Here is a 15,821-nt window from a genome sequence, read left to right as displayed (position 1 = left end):
GGGTATGGAGAACCTGTAGGGCCCCTATGTTTCCCCAGCGACAGCCTTTTCATGGCGGTGAGCCTGCCATGAAAAGGCTTGCGGTGGGGAAGCTAGAAATATACTCGGCAGACCGTGGCGGTCGAGCCTTGCATATTGAATAGGCCTGTCTGCTGCGCCACCGCCAGGGAACCGATGTTCCCTGGCACAGCCAGCGCAGCAGTGGACGGTCCAAAAATCTTCCTTGTAATATGGTGGTTGCAGGACCGCCACCGTGAGTCTGGCTATCAAACACCACCAGACTCTAAATCGACCCTATATTTTTGATGCGGGGAAATAAAAATAATATGGAAATAGCCACGACCCCATCCAGCCAGCAGATTTTGTAATTATTACAGAAACAGCCTAGGGGACCTAGCCTCTTACTGCCCAAAACGTGCTTGGGAACAGAAAATCCTATTAATTGCAATATTCAAGACAAAAAAATACGAACATGCAATAAAGCATTATTATATTGTTTTAACAATAAAGAAGGACTATCAATCAAGATCTTTGCTAGATATAGGAACATGATCCAAAGTGAACTTTGAAATTCGCAAAAACCAGCTTTCAGACACTTTGCTAGACAATTTGTATTTTCTTGTTAATAGATGTTGGCTTGTTATATGATCAGGATCTAAGAACAACCTAAAAAATTGCAATAAGCTCCTATCCAACACTTTGCACTTTATTGGATAACCTGTAAGTCCTTGTCACTGCTATAATTCAGTATTGTATCAACCTTAGATTAGGAAAAATTAGACTATGTAATGAGGTAATGTTGAACTGTTTTTACAAAGACTATTACGCAATATTCCTGGTAGATCAATGAATAGAACACGCTGTTATTTAACACTGCACTTTATCAGTCAATTTGTAATCATCTGTTTGTGCGAAATCCATTGGATTGCAAACATATGAACAAGGTATAAGATGAACTAGTCAAATTTGTTACACATTGCCAGCTAAAAGGCATAGAGTTTTAACAAACAAGCTGTAATAAGCAGTTATCTGAACATCTACTTTCCCATTCTTTGATCATGCAATGTACATCTCAAATAAAATGCAATATTTCTCTTTATAAAAGACAAAAATCATTTCCCCAATTCTAAAGCTATAATAGGGGTGTTTGCCATCATCTCTACCACAATTGCTGTAAACATATAAGTGCAAGTATTATGCCACATTATGCATCAAGAAGTCGTTGTAGAGTTGCACAAAACAGCTGTGCTATAAGAGTAAAAATGCATTCCTATAAATCATGTTCCTTGGCTCAAAAGCACTATTATGTATACATTAAAACATTTATTACTATAGTTAAAAGACCAAATTCTGTGTCACTACCACAGCATAGCTTAACTAACTTCAAAAATCACTCTTTAATGACTCACACATCCTCGGTTAAAATCATTCTCCCATACTTACCTGGCCTATATAGTGAGATTTACCTCAAAGCACAAATGTAACTCTTTTTCCTCTAGTTCAATACCTCTGTTTACACTTTCTACACATGAGAACTAATGACTTAAGCCGTACTTTCTGACCTGCTGAGAGTAATATGCTATTACCACTGCTGAGGGGTATTATGACCCAATTGAGGTAATGCATTTTAAGACATAGACCCGTCCTACACTCAATAATGATCATTACTCGCATATCACACTCAGTACATCTAAGTATACACTATGCCTTCATAGCAAGTGAAACAACAATGTACTGTCAGAGAACTGGGGCAATGTACGGGACATCTTTTGTTTATGAACAAAAGGAAAGTTGCAAATAACCATTGCTTTAAAGCTATTTATATAAAAGGGATACAAATTCATAATATCAACAGAACATGAACTTACAGTGAGGCTCATAAGGAGGAGGCGGGTCACCACATGGAACGCACTCCATGTCTTGAAATCCACCCAACTTTGTCTTTCGGTAAAATCTGGAGAGAGATGGAGCAATGCCAAATTAACAGCTGCAGTAAACAAGTCTATCACAACATTTCAGAAATTCCCTTCTCACACGACACAGATTCTACCACGCAGACAGAAAACAGCAACATATGGCTCAAGCTGTGAACATGTTTTTCTCTTTACCAATACATCAATCTAAAAATGTTATTTTAGTTGGGATTTTTATAATTGTTTATGCCAGCTACGCTCTTCTTTGGTAACGTGATGCAAAAAGTGGTGTTACAAATCATTAAAACTAAAGTGCAGCATTTTTTCCAATTTCAATATTTACAAAAGCTCTATGGTGTGCCCTTAGACTGACACCCCACATTTGTATGACAAAATATAATTTACCAAAACTTTGTGGCACAAGAATATTGTGTCAAAAATATATTCAACAAAAATATCAGGGTTGCATACTTTGGGGCCGATTACGATCTCGGTCTGAAAGACTCCGACCTCATGTCGGAGATTTCCGACTGAGATCGTCAGTTTTATTTGCGACCGCCTAATTACAATTTAGGCGGTTGGAAGCGAAACCGGCCAGTCATTCCTCCTGGCTTTGGACGGGAGACCGGCCCGTAATCCATATGGACAGTTTACGATGCTCAGTTTTCAGCAGGCTTTCCATGCTGGGTTTTCCGACTTGGAAGGCCTGTTGGAAAGCGAGTTTGAAGGCACCTACCAAGTCCCCCTTCATCCATCGGCTTACTGTTGGTGGCTGAGGGGGGCACCATTGATCCCTGCCACGTGGTGCAGAGATGAACACAACCTCCCATTTCCCTATGGGAGTTTGTGCTATGGCCAGTTTACGGCCGTGATCTTGATTAGGCGGTCAGTCGGACCCGTATCCTCACAGGTGTCCATCCTACATCGGAATAAGCCACTTTGTATGTAAACTACCAAAATACTGTGTCAAAAATACAAGGCGCAGAATATCTTTAAAAATAGCAAGCATTAAGAAATATTCCTAGACACAGCATTTTATGTATTGTATTGTATTGCATTGTAATTGCATTTGTATAGTGCTTACTACCCCTGAAGAGGCGTCGAAGATCTTTTCGGCGAGTAGCACGCTACTCCGTGGCCCATAGAGGATTAATGTCGAATTAGTATAGTGAAACATGCAATTACATTTTAAGTGGTGGATATGTTAGTCAGTTATTTGGATTCGGAAGGTTAGCTGAAGGATAGAAGAGGAAAAAAGGTTTGTATTTATATGGCGCTTCTTACCACTGATGGGGTGTTAAAGCGCTTTTATTGGCGAGTTGCACGCTACTCCAGAAGCCCATAAAGGATTAGTGGTGAATTAGTATATTGAAATATGAAGTAATTTGAGTGGTGGATATTAGTCAGTTATTTGGAGTGAGAAGGATAGTGGTGGGATAGAAGGGAAAGAAAGGTTTGCATTCATAAAGCGCCTGTTACCCCTGATGGGGTGTTGAAGCGCTTTTCTGGTGAGTTACAGGCTACTCCGGAACCCATAAAGGATTAGTGTTGAAAATTAGTATAGTGAAATATGAAGTAATTTGAGTGGTGGCTATGTTAGTCAGTTATTTGGATTGAGATGGGTTGGTGAGGGGTAAAAAAGAGAGAAAGGTTTGCATTTATATAGCGCTGATGAGGTGTTGAAACGCTTTGTTGGCGAGTAGCACCCTACTCTGGAACCCATAAAGGATTAGTGGTGAATTAGTATAGTGGAATATGGAATTAGAGAAGTGAACATGTTAGTTTGTTATTTTGATTGAAAAGGATAGTGTAGGGATAGAAGAGTGAAGGATTTCTTTTTTTAGGTCATAGCAGTAGGAGGAGGCTTTTGGATGAGTAAAAAGGGTTTTTGGTGGGGAGGAATCAGAGGGAAGAGTTTAGAAAGGTTTGTTGTGGGGGGATCGGTATAGTAAAAGAAATGTCAGATGATGCAAGGAGGGGTAGAGTAGGAGAGAGTCAAATATTAGACCAGAAAATAATGATATAATTAAAAATAAATAGTTTTATTATTAATGTAAAAGAAATAAATAAATACACATGGAGTGGAAATGTAATATTTATATATATATATACATACATTATATATATATATATACTTTAAAATATACAAAAATAATACTTAAACAATAAAAATACACTAATCATATTACTACTTTAAAAACCCAAACTAACAAACATATAATAAAAACATATCAAACTTAATTAAAAATATAATTACTATAAACAATACTTTGAATTATTAATGTCAATCAATTTTATATATAAATAATAGCAATTTTTTAAAATACATTACATAAAAAAAATTAGAAGCAAATTCATTTAGCATTAACAAATATATTTAAATAAAAATATTTAATTATTTTATAAATAATTTAACCATTAACTAAAAATATAACAATAACACTAGCATAAGTGTTAGACTCTGAAGGATTCAGATTTGCTATTTTAGCTCCAATTTAAGCAAAAGTAGGGAAAGCAATGGAATTTGGAGGGGTTACATTTAATGTTCCAACTCTGATCTAAGCAACAGTAGGTGTTGGACGGGTTAGATTTACTATTGCCACTACAATCCACGCAACAATAGGGAAAGAGTTGCACTTTTGAGAGCTTAGATTCACTATGCCCACTCCTAAACAACAGCAGGGATAGGGTTAGACTTTGATGGGGTTGTATTTACTATTTCCACTTCATTGTAAGAAACTGTAAGGAAAGTGTTGGACTTTGAAGGGTTCAAATTTACCGTTCCCATTCCTATTTAAGTAACAGGAGGGAAAATGTTAGACTTTAGAGGGATAGATTTACTATTCCCACTCCAATCTATACAACATTGGGCAAAGTGTAGAGCTTAGGAGGGTTTAGATTTACTATTCCAAGACCAACCTAAGCAACAGTTGGTAAAGTGTTGGCCTTTGGAGGAGTTTTACCATTTCACCTACTGAACATTTTGTTTTTAAATTACATACATAACAAAATACAAATATTTAAACATACTTAAATTAAATGTCATGTATGCAATATAGGTAAATACAATTAACTGCAATGTATAAAACTCATTTTATAATACAACAATAATTTTAAAAAAAAGATTTAAAATAAATACACTTCCTTACAGACTACTAAAAACCCACAAAACTTAAAAGGTACATGAAAACTATAAATAAAACATTATTATTTTTAAATCAGTTATAAAAACAAAACAAATAAAATGAAAACAAATAATAAATATACAAATCATTTGAAAAATTTGAATACAATAGAATTATTCAATATTTGTTTTTTAATTGTCAATTAGTTAACATAAAATATAATCAATCAAATAAATTACAGTATTAATCATCAACTAATATTTTAACTACCCCAGGAAATTCATTATAAATAAAAAAATAAAAAAATTCAATGCATTCCTAAGGTAATCCCCTACAAACTCAAAGACCTGCAACTAACTTACAAAATACTGTAGAAAATGTAAAAATAAATACAAATCACACGCTAGAGTAAACAAATATATTAAGCACTAATAAACTAGATAATTTACCTAACTTATGACCAAATAATGATTTAAACAACATAAAAAATCTAAAAATAGCTACCCATACTAATCACATACAATCCCAACAATTTGCTACTAGATTATAAATTACTCATAAATTGTTTAAAAAATAAATTACACTTGAAAAATTACTAACTATACCAAAATAATTAACATATAACATTCTAATAAATAATTACCAATTCATTATTTAATTAACAAAAAAGTATTTAAAGATAAATAACAAGAATTCATATTTAAAATAACTTACCGCTCCCCTTCTTGGTTTTAAAACATATATAAAAAGAAGTGTTATTTTTCTAATTTGGGCTCCAATAAATTTTTTTAGTGGGGGTCTCATTTATTGCCTCTGTGAGTACAGCAAATGCTTAGCACTACCAGTGGCGGCTGGTACGGAAAGGGGGTGGCAAGGCAGGGGAGATGGAAAAAAAAATTCACTTAACTCTGCACGCCCGCCGTCTCTCCTTCGTCGTCTCTCCTCCGCTTCTCTTCCTGGAAGCAGAAGCACACTGCCTCCCATAATCCAATCACAACGCTGTTGTCATCAGCTTGACAGCAGCGTTGTGATTGGTTTGAGAGACCTGGTTTGTCACTCAGACAGAGTGGGAGCCTGTGCATTTTCTCCACACAGGCTGTGAAGTACAGCCGGATGGAGAACATGCTAAGTGCGCACGACTGTTTGGCCACCCCAAGATGGCCGGCCAAACCGTCATGCGCACTTAAGTGCACCAACTACTCCTCCCCCTGCTGGCTGTGACGACAGCCAAGTTCCGCCCCAAAACTGGCTTCAGCACAGAAAAAGAAAATGATATTAACATTGTGTTATTATCATTTTATTTTTCCTTTTTTGCACTGCTGAAAAGCAGTGGGGCGCCGCTCTCACCGCTGAGCACTACCCTCTGATAAGACTTACTGCTCGCCCACATTACCACAAAAGAGAGAGTTAGTATTATCTACTTTAGCCTCTGTAAACCAATAGGGACCCACTGGACTTTCTACACAGTAGACTTATTTTTAGTACACTTTATAGAGAGTCAACTGTCTACATTAACCTTGGTATTTGGCAGCCCTGGCATTTGGCAGTGCCTATAGTATATTTTGAGCACCTGCACTAACTTCATTACAAATTAAGCACTGTAAATGTCAAGCTAGTGAGATGACTGCACAAATAGGTTGATGGTACAGTCATGAACGTCAATTCATCAAAACATCAAGAGTTGACAGAAGTGACAGACATTACATACCCTTTAAGTTTTATTACATCAAAAGGTGGACCACTGTCCCAGTTTTAGCCCTTTAACGACTGCCAAAAGGGATAAGGGGGGAAAGGGATGCATTGGGAAAAACATAAAGTAAAGATGACTCAGAGAGTCCTATATAATTATTTCTATTGCAGGCTGGGCAAAATTTTGTGTTTTCTTTCTGTAGTTATTGACGGTAAATCAGAAATATATTGCTGATTCACTTCTACCTGCCATGGGTTTTTGCATTTGTGACCTATTGTCTTTGCCTATGTATTTTGCCAATGCTCTACAGCACTGGTATAAAAAAAAAGAAAAAAGATGTGATGACGTGCACACGAGTGCGCCTTAGTCGTAATGCTACTGGCGCCTGCGTTATTCACAAAGCACACACGCTGAATGACATGTTTGCTTACACAGGTGATGAAAGATGTAAACTTCTACTGAATGACGTGGGCGCCATTTTATTAACTTTTTTATTTACTGATTGAAGATGGTGGACGTCACTTGGAGTGCTAAATAAAAACAAAATTCTCACACGTGAAATCACATTTCTGAAAGCTCTGTAAAAATCACCACATTATGTTTATGTTTGTTTGCATTTATATAGTGCTAATCACCAAAGGTCTCTAAGCGCTGCATCATAGACGACGGACCGAATTTAGTCACATCACTGAATCATGACCTTAATCCTGAAAGGCCGGAACAAATGCCTCCAAAAATAGCATCGTCTTGAGCCTCCTCCGAAATGGGAGCAGTTCAACTTCCTTACGCATATCATCTGGAAGCCTATTCCACATCTGGGGTACAAAGACCGAAAAGGCCCGGCCTCCAAAAGTCGCCATGCTGAAACGAGGGCAAAAGAGGAGACTGGCCTGTGATGAACGAAGATGGCGGCCCGGGACATAGGGCTTCAAATGGTCTTTAATATATTTGGGAGCCTCACCAAACAGGGATTTGTGTGCAATACACAAACCCTTGAAGCCTACCCTTTGTTTAATAGGCAGCCAGTGTAGTTGACGCAGCAAGGGGGTGGCATGCGTTCTGCGGGGCAGCTTAAATATCAGCCTTGCTGCATCATTCATGACCACCTGAAGTTTCCTCAAGAGTGTTGCAGGGAGGCCAATATAGACTGCATTGCCATAATCTAGGCGGGAAAGTATTAAAGCGGTCACCACCACCTGCATGGGGGTGGATGACAGAAGGACAGATAGTTTCCGGAGCTGACGCATCAATCCGATTGAGCTTCCCACGACCGCGGAAACCTGATTCTTCATGGTCAGTCCGGTGTCCAGTCTAATACCCAGACTTTTCACGGCCTGCACTGACATTGGAGTAGTGCCAAGCTCTTGAGGCCAAAACAGGCTGGACTAAGAAGAGGAATCTGGGGAAAGTACCAGGACATTCCAGCTGCTATTGAAGAGAGCTTCAGCTAGCTCTCCCTTGCTGTTTGCACAATGCACTTTATCACTGGGCGCACGACTGTATTGGTGGTTGAGGGAGTAGCTATTTTTTTTGCCAAAATTGAAACTGACTCCCTTTGTTAAAACTTGAAATTCTGAATCACATGACAGTTTTCAGAGAGAGGAGCGCCATTTTTACTCCTTCTCTCGGGCCTCGTAGAGGCGCTATATTGGTTCAGTGCCCTAGCGGTAGAGATCGTTAGGATCCTTTCTCTCCATATAAGAGATGACATACTGCGTATGCGAAGTGGACGCGTGCAACGGGTGCGCCAAAGGCAAGCCTGTCTGTGCCCGTTGGCATTTGGAACGAAGCCAGCACCAACCCTGCTGCCCAATCTTCCACCCATCAGGTCAGCATGCATTCTAGAGATTCCCTTCTCACCTTAAATGTCAATCCTTGTTGCTCTCAGAGTGCGCTCTCTCCATTTTTTGGGGCTCAGAGAATTTACTCTTGTGAGGTCTGTGGCATAAGTTTAAACATTAATGGAACTGCTGAGTTGGAGCAGAATACCCATGAGGTTGGAGTTCCCTCACTGCTTCTGAATCGCAAGCCCCAGCAGGTTTTAAGGCATGCCTCATTAACTACATGTCACTACCCAAACATATGTACGAAATGTTACTCCTCTTGATTGACAACACATGGGATTTTGTATTCCTAAATAAAACATGGTTGAAGGATAGTTCTAATCCGGACCTGGCCATGGCGATTCAGCAAGGTTACCTTATTCTATCTGCCAACCGATGTGGAGAGAAAGTGGGTGGTACGGTGGCAATTGTTTTCAGGGATAAATTTGAAGCGTTCACCTCAACTTTAAGCCAGCGTGGACATTTTGAGGGTCTTATCTTCAATATTAAACGGACACCCTCCTCCTTTTTCTCTATCCTCCTGGTATATAGGTCTCCTGACTGCCTCAGTAGCTGCTATGCCCCACTATTTCACAGCATTGCACAATCTTCCCTGCAGTACGCTGATCTTACCATTTTGGGAGATTTTAATGTTCAGGCAGATGACCTCAACTGTGCCCAAGCCACCCAGCTTATTCAACGCAGGCTGGTCTGAATGTTATCCAACATGTCCAGGCCTCTAATCATAGAGCCGGACATATGCTGGATTTGAATTTTCCTAATATTCCAAGTATGTAGGTTAACTCCCCAGAACATCTGGTCTGATCACTATAGTATCTCGTTTACATTACTCCCCTTCTCTCCCGGAGATGAAAAGAAAATGGCAGAAACTTTCAGAAGAATCCTTTGCTCAGTGCATCAGCTCTTCCTCGCCGACCCTACTAGAGACTGTTGACTGGGATTTCACTCTGTTTAATGAATTGATCACAAACTCCTTAGACCTTTTAGCTCCTTTGAAACAGCATGTGGCAAAAAGATCTAGACCTTCAGACCCTTGGTTTTCCCATGCCCTAAGGCCTGAGAAACGCCTCTTCTAGAAATTGGAGCGTAATTGGTGGAAATGGTATGACCCCCAATGCTAAGATCCTCTATAAAGCTGTGCTAAGCAGATACCGCAAGAAAGCATGTAACACCGCAAGAGAGTGCGTTGCACTTCGTATTTAGACGGCTGCTTATTCTTCTAGGGAAGTGTCCAAAATTGTAAAATCTTTCATCTCCCTGAGGCAGCTAAAACTGCCATCATCCCTTCCGCCGAACTCTGTGATAAACTCTTGGTTTTCTTTTTTCTTCTTCGGCGGCATCCAAAGGGGACAAGGATTTCATTCCGTCTTACAACGGGGATATGCCCTCTATCGCACCCCTGAGTCTCAAGCAGTCCTTTTCGGAATTCGAACCAGTGTCCTCTTCTGCAGCTTCTAAAAAGGCTGAATGCAGAGTTTGTTAGGGAGAATCTTGATAATAGCACAACTGTCATGACGTTGCTTCTTGACCTGTCGGGTCCATTCGACACAGTGACCCATTCCATCCTGTTGAACAGACTCAGTCATCTAGGAATTCAGGGCAAGGCCTTCTCGTGCCTCAAAGCCTTCTTGGAGGTCAGATAACAATGTGTGTGCCTACACTCTTTTTCCTCAGAATCTAAACCACTGAGAGTGGGGTACCACAGGAATCAGCCCTCAACCCGCTTCTGCTTAAATTGAACCTCCCCTTGCTGGCTACTCTCACCGAAACCTGGGGTGTAATGGTACTGCTTTACGCAGACGACATCCAATTACTATTTTCTTTTCAAGATGGCAGCCTTTCACAACTTCAAAGAGTGCCTTGAAGGAGTCGCGGCTTGGAAACTGTCTGAAACTAAATTCCGACAAAACAGAAGTTTAGCCTTGCAATCAAGGAGGGCTGCCGCACTCCAACTTCTGCAGGCTCGATGAACGTAAACCCCCCCCATACTGACCCCTTCTGCCAGGAATCACAGCATCATATTTGACTCGACACCCTCCTTCGCCACTCAGATCAAACAGATTTATTGGGTCTGCTTCCTGAAACTGAAAACCATAATGAATTTCCTTCATTTTGTCCCAGAAGAGACTCGTAAAACGGTAGTCCACTCTATGGTAACTTCTCGATTGGACCACTCGAACAGTCTCTACCTCGGCCTAGCTGCGAGCTTGATACGCAGACTACTGTTAATCCAGAACGCAGTGGTCAGTCTTATATGGAGAGTCCCCCGCGTCAAGATATTGATTCCCATTTAGACAGTTGCACTGGCTTCCTGTAGTACAGCGCATTACATTTAAAGCTCCGACGCTAGCCTTTAGAGCTTTCAACAGAGCTGCCCCATGCTATTTGATGAATAGATAAAACTCGTATACTCAAGAGACAGTACTAAGGTCTAATAACATCAACTTGATGCGGATTCCAAAATTCTTGAAGACACACCGCAGAGAAAGATCATTCACAGTTCTGCTATGGAACAGTCTGCCACCTACACTACACTGGTTTGAGTCTCTGGCCATCCTTAAAAGAAAACTCCAAAGCCTGGTTGTTTGATGCAGCCTAGTTATTAAGATAATGTGGTTGGCTCTCTGTTGTCTGCTTGAGCACCGGGATGCTTCTGTTTGAAGCAGCTGACCGCTTAAAAAATGGTGATTGATGGATTTTAAGCGGCCCTGCAGCAAATGAGAGCTGCTAGGCCTTCCAAAAAATGTAAAGAAAAAACACCACAAGATGTGGGGGAGCAATGAAGGAGCAGGAGGTTAAAGTAACGGGGAGTGGATAAGGGGATTAGATAAAATAAGGAAAAGCCAGGTGGGGGAGAAAGCAGAAAGAAAAAGTGCTATAGACAGGAAGACAAGAGGGAGAGCAAGTTGGGGGAGAGGAGAGCAACATGGAGTGCGCAGAAATGAGTAATTGGGGGGAGAAGCACACGAGGTAGAGAGCTGTAAAACACATGAACTTTCATGGAGGGCTTAAAGAAAAAAAAATGAGTTCCCCTAATATGAGCAGTGGAAGGATACAAGTTAGGCAATCAAAAGGATGAAGGATGGTAAAAGTCTATGCTCCGTGGGTGGGACAAACCCAAGAAGAGGAAGACAAGCCATCGAATGAGAAACAAGAGAATAAGTGTGCCAATAAAGCCAACCAATAGAAAGCAAGTCAGCTGTACGTTTTTGGTATGCTTTTGAATATAGAGAACTAAAAGCTATTTGGTAGCTGGACCTAAAATAAATGGGAGGCAGCCAACCAACTGCCTTCAACTGAGAAACTGCCTGGTTCATGGGTTTGCAGTTGTGCATGCGATCCTCTTTGGCCCATGTCTGCTGGCCAGGGAGAAGCACACGAACCACACAAAATGCCTGCAATCCGCCTTTTCGCATGATTCATCTGTGGATCGCATTCTGTTGGTTTAGCCCAATGTTGCTCTACAGATGAATTGAGTAACCTATAGGCCCACCACTGTTTATAACCACACTAAGGAATAACACATGCAATGTTTGTGGTAGCATACTGCAAACCAGGAGTGTGAACCACTACCCCTGGCTCCCCACAATTGACATCATATCTAGCGCGCTGAGCATGATGAAGAACTAAGAAGAGGGGTTATCAGCCAGCATCTTTGCTCACACTTAAAAGATAAACATGTTGGGGGTGTTGACATGTCACAGACCAAGGCAACATAGAAAATGTTAACCATACAAAGAGCAGTGGCTCCTTCTGAACAGGGAGCCGTGACTCACCCGGGTAAGCAGTCCCCACACGCTGTGTTGCTGGTGGCGGAGCAGTTGGCCTTCAGGTAGCGGTTCACAAGCGCACAGTCCTGGCACGGCTTGCACTTCTGAAAGCCCCAATCCTCCTTGAATCTGTTTGGTCTGCACGTCATGCACTGCGCATCCTCCTGGTAGCCAAAGCCGCATTCCTGCAGGGATTAAACAAGCCCTTCGGTCATTGTACAGCTTGAATGGGGAGCAAGGGCCTGTATGAAAGGAAGAGCCGGTGAAATCACGGCGGGGCCTTCAGGAGACAAAGGCGCCCTTTCTTCGGGTTCAAATGTGTCCCCCACCGCTAATCATCTCCCTTACTTCATCAAGCACCACTCGAGTCACCCACTTTATTCGAGAAAGCAAGCAGCGCTTCAGTGAACAAAGCCCTGGGAGCCCCCCACGGCTGCATTATTACAAGCTTATGGCAGAATTATTGAGCTGTCTGTTTTCCAATTAAACCAGTCATGTGAATGTTTGGAATCCCAGTGCAAGCCTGGTATTCAGACACCCATTCAGAGGCAGAAACTGCCAAGGTGCACTTTGATATTAAGGTCCATGGCTCAGCTGAACAAAGTTAATTGCTGGAAAGAGCTCCCTGGCATTGATGGCCCTTGAAGCACAGTGATCACATGCAAATTAATCCTGCTTGCTCTGACTAACAAGGGTGGGCTGCCAAGAGCAAAGCTAATTAGAGCCAACCCACTCTAGAGACTTCCACCCAAGGTCTTTCAATGCCCACATGCATCTGTCTAACTTTAATCTAGTCAAAGAAAACTTTAATAAGAACTTGTACTATGTAGTGCCTCATACTCACTTGTGTGGTTTCTAAACGCGACCAAATTGTATGGTACTGAGTTTACATACCTTGGAACAACGGAAGCGTGAGTTGGCCTTGCTAGGATCCGAACTCGTGATGGCGACAGCTAACTCGACCTTCCTAAGTGAGAAGACCGATCTTTGCCTACCTTGTGCATATCACAATATCATCCGCATCATTGTAACTGTGCCGTGCACACAGATACTACAATCAGTCACTATCTGTGATTTAACATCAGATGCAGTGATTAATTTCAGGATGTGAAAAGGGTGAAATCTGCATTTTATAATAATATTGCAGGATGATATTGGCCTAACTCAACGCTTTTATTCAGTAAGAGTTTTTAGTGCTTCCTATATGTGTTATTTAGACTATGTAGATAGCCTGTTGGTGGGAGCAAAGCAAATTAACTATATTTTACGATTTTATTTCAGATTGAAAAATATATGATTTTGAATCAGAAAATGTCAAATACCAGTAAATTGCATTCTGGAGGATAACTCTATTAATCAGTATATTAGAATTCTGAGAGTTATACCAGGCAAACTAAAACTTCTTACATAATGTATTATAAGAACTTTTACGAGAGGTGTAAAATTGCAATTGTGCAATTTGGCAAACTTTGCATCAAACTCCATGTCAATTCTCCTGTTCAGCGCTCCGATGCCTTTGTGGGCATGTCTGCGCTATAAAGTATACTGTAAAAAGAAATAATGAGAGCTTATTCAAAACGCTGTTGGATGGATTACGTGCGGGTATTCACCAGCGCAAAAATGAAGCAAAGCATTTTGCACCATACCCTCTCTATGTGTAAAATGGAGCAAACAGTATACGCTCTAACAACGTTTTGCAGCAAAGCTAAAAGTCGAGCAAACTGGTTTCCCAATTCTTCTTCATTATTTACTTAATAAACTATGGAGAAAATAAAAAATAAATTTGTTAGAGTTTTGCTATGACACTGCACCGTAGGTAGGAGCGCTGTATTTTGTTAAAGATGGTTAGTTGATTTGAGTTTCTGTTAAAAACTCGTTTACACGTGTGAAATAATAGATGCTTTCAAACCCACTCCTTTATTTCTACCCTTCTGCATAAAGCATGTTTGTATTATGCAGTGAAGCATAATCTGTTTACTCCAGTCTCTATCACAAGATCAGACACACCTATTTGGTCTCCTTTTTTCAGAGCTGCGTTTCGAAGTGTGTGTACTATTCGCCCATGTGTTCTGTCTCTCACAGTGGCAACGAGATTTATTGCCCATTTGCAAACACAGAAGGACGTTTCTTCCGTGCCATGCTGGGGAGCCACGGGCTCATACGTCAATAAACTCGTCCTGGTGTCAACAAAACCAAAATGTACAACTAAATCTTCTAACAGAGGAGTTAAAAAAACACAAATGCATGTAGGAACTTGAAACACAGTAAACGTGAAAAGTACCTATCCGGTTACTGGAAGACTCACGGACGAGAAAGAAATATAGCTTTTAATTAAATTTCACTGACATTCTGTGCATTTTTGTGAGGTCTAAATACATACCTCAAGAAGAGTAGCCTGACCCTGGGTCACACCATTTATTTTAAAGACCTCATCTCCTCTCCAAGTGCCTTGGGGCATTGAGGGATTAGGCAGGGTAACTAAAAAATGAAAACTAACTCTCCAATGAACGTCCCTATTCTCGTATCACACTCAACCAGGCAGCACTGATGACCTGGGGGTACCCACATCTTCAAACTGATGAGAAATACATGTTAGCAAACTAAGGGCCAGGTGTATCAAAGGGGTTTAGGAACCCCAAGACAAAATGCTTTAGTACATATGGCCATACATTAGCTTTATTCATACAAACAACACTTGACTTCAACATTCTATAGTATATGTTTTTTATAACATTCACAAGAATGCAAAAAGATAGTTTTTTTCCCAGTTTCACAAAGACCCTGTGCCCTCGCTGATAGTTAAGCTATTTTTTGTTGCTACGGTGTTTTTTTTTTTTTAAGGATATCAATTTGTGGCTATGATTTATCCTTTGTTTAAAAACTACACTTTCGCTTTGTGAGTTCCCTACAACGAATATCCTGTAGTTGTGATAAACAGGGTATATTTCCGCATGACCACACTTTTATAAGTTATTCATCTTTCCAATACAAATACATTTTATAGATTTGAAATAAAACAGGGAAGATTACTCAATGAATGGCTCCAACAGATTTTGCCATGACCACAGCAGATGCAGGGGAATGCAACTAGGCTGACCCTGAAGGTACAAAATAGCGTCCATCTTTAATAATCACACCGCAATCATGCACAACGAATCCAGAAAGGCAGGGAACAAGAGAAAACATTAGGAAGAATTACAAAAAACTCTCAAACTCTATTTTTAGACCTTTAACATAAGCCACCCCTAGAAACCGAAGGTCCTCTACCTACATGCCAGTCAACACATATGTAAAGTCTTGACACGCAATAGGGAGTCCAGCATCAGCGATGTTACCTTTATTATTGCTTTAAACCGTCTAGGCCAATGACATTTTAATAATTGTAGATTGATTCAAAACAATTAAATTCGATTGGTGGCTCAGCAACACTCCACCCCGAAAAGAAAAGTGTTTTTAGACCTGAGAAGACACGTTCTGTG

At 40.5% G+C, this 15,821-nt stretch overlaps 1 protein-coding gene across 1 annotated transcript in view; it reads right to left on the bottom strand.

Moving 5' to 3' along the window:
• The window catches only part of TNFRSF19 (TNF receptor superfamily member 19), a 178,102-nt gene that overhangs the window by 93,542 nt on the left and 68,739 nt on the right, over nucleotides 1-15,821 (bottom strand). The window contains exons 4-5 of the mRNA XM_085621595.1: nucleotides 12,349-12,527; nucleotides 1,869-1,954 (exon numbers count right to left, since the gene is read on the bottom strand). Coding sequence (XP_085477721.1) covers nucleotides 1,869-1,954; nucleotides 12,349-12,527 — 265 coding nt within the window. The remainder of the gene's footprint in view (nucleotides 1-1,868; nucleotides 1,955-12,348; nucleotides 12,528-15,821) is intronic.

Source organism: Triturus cristatus, chromosome 8, assembly GCF_964204655.1.
Source record: "Triturus cristatus chromosome 8, aTriCri1.1, whole genome shotgun sequence".
In the NCBI taxonomy this organism is placed as follows: domain Eukaryota; kingdom Metazoa; phylum Chordata; class Amphibia; order Caudata; family Salamandridae; genus Triturus; species Triturus cristatus.
This window is presented reverse-complemented; position numbering and strand designations above follow the sequence as displayed.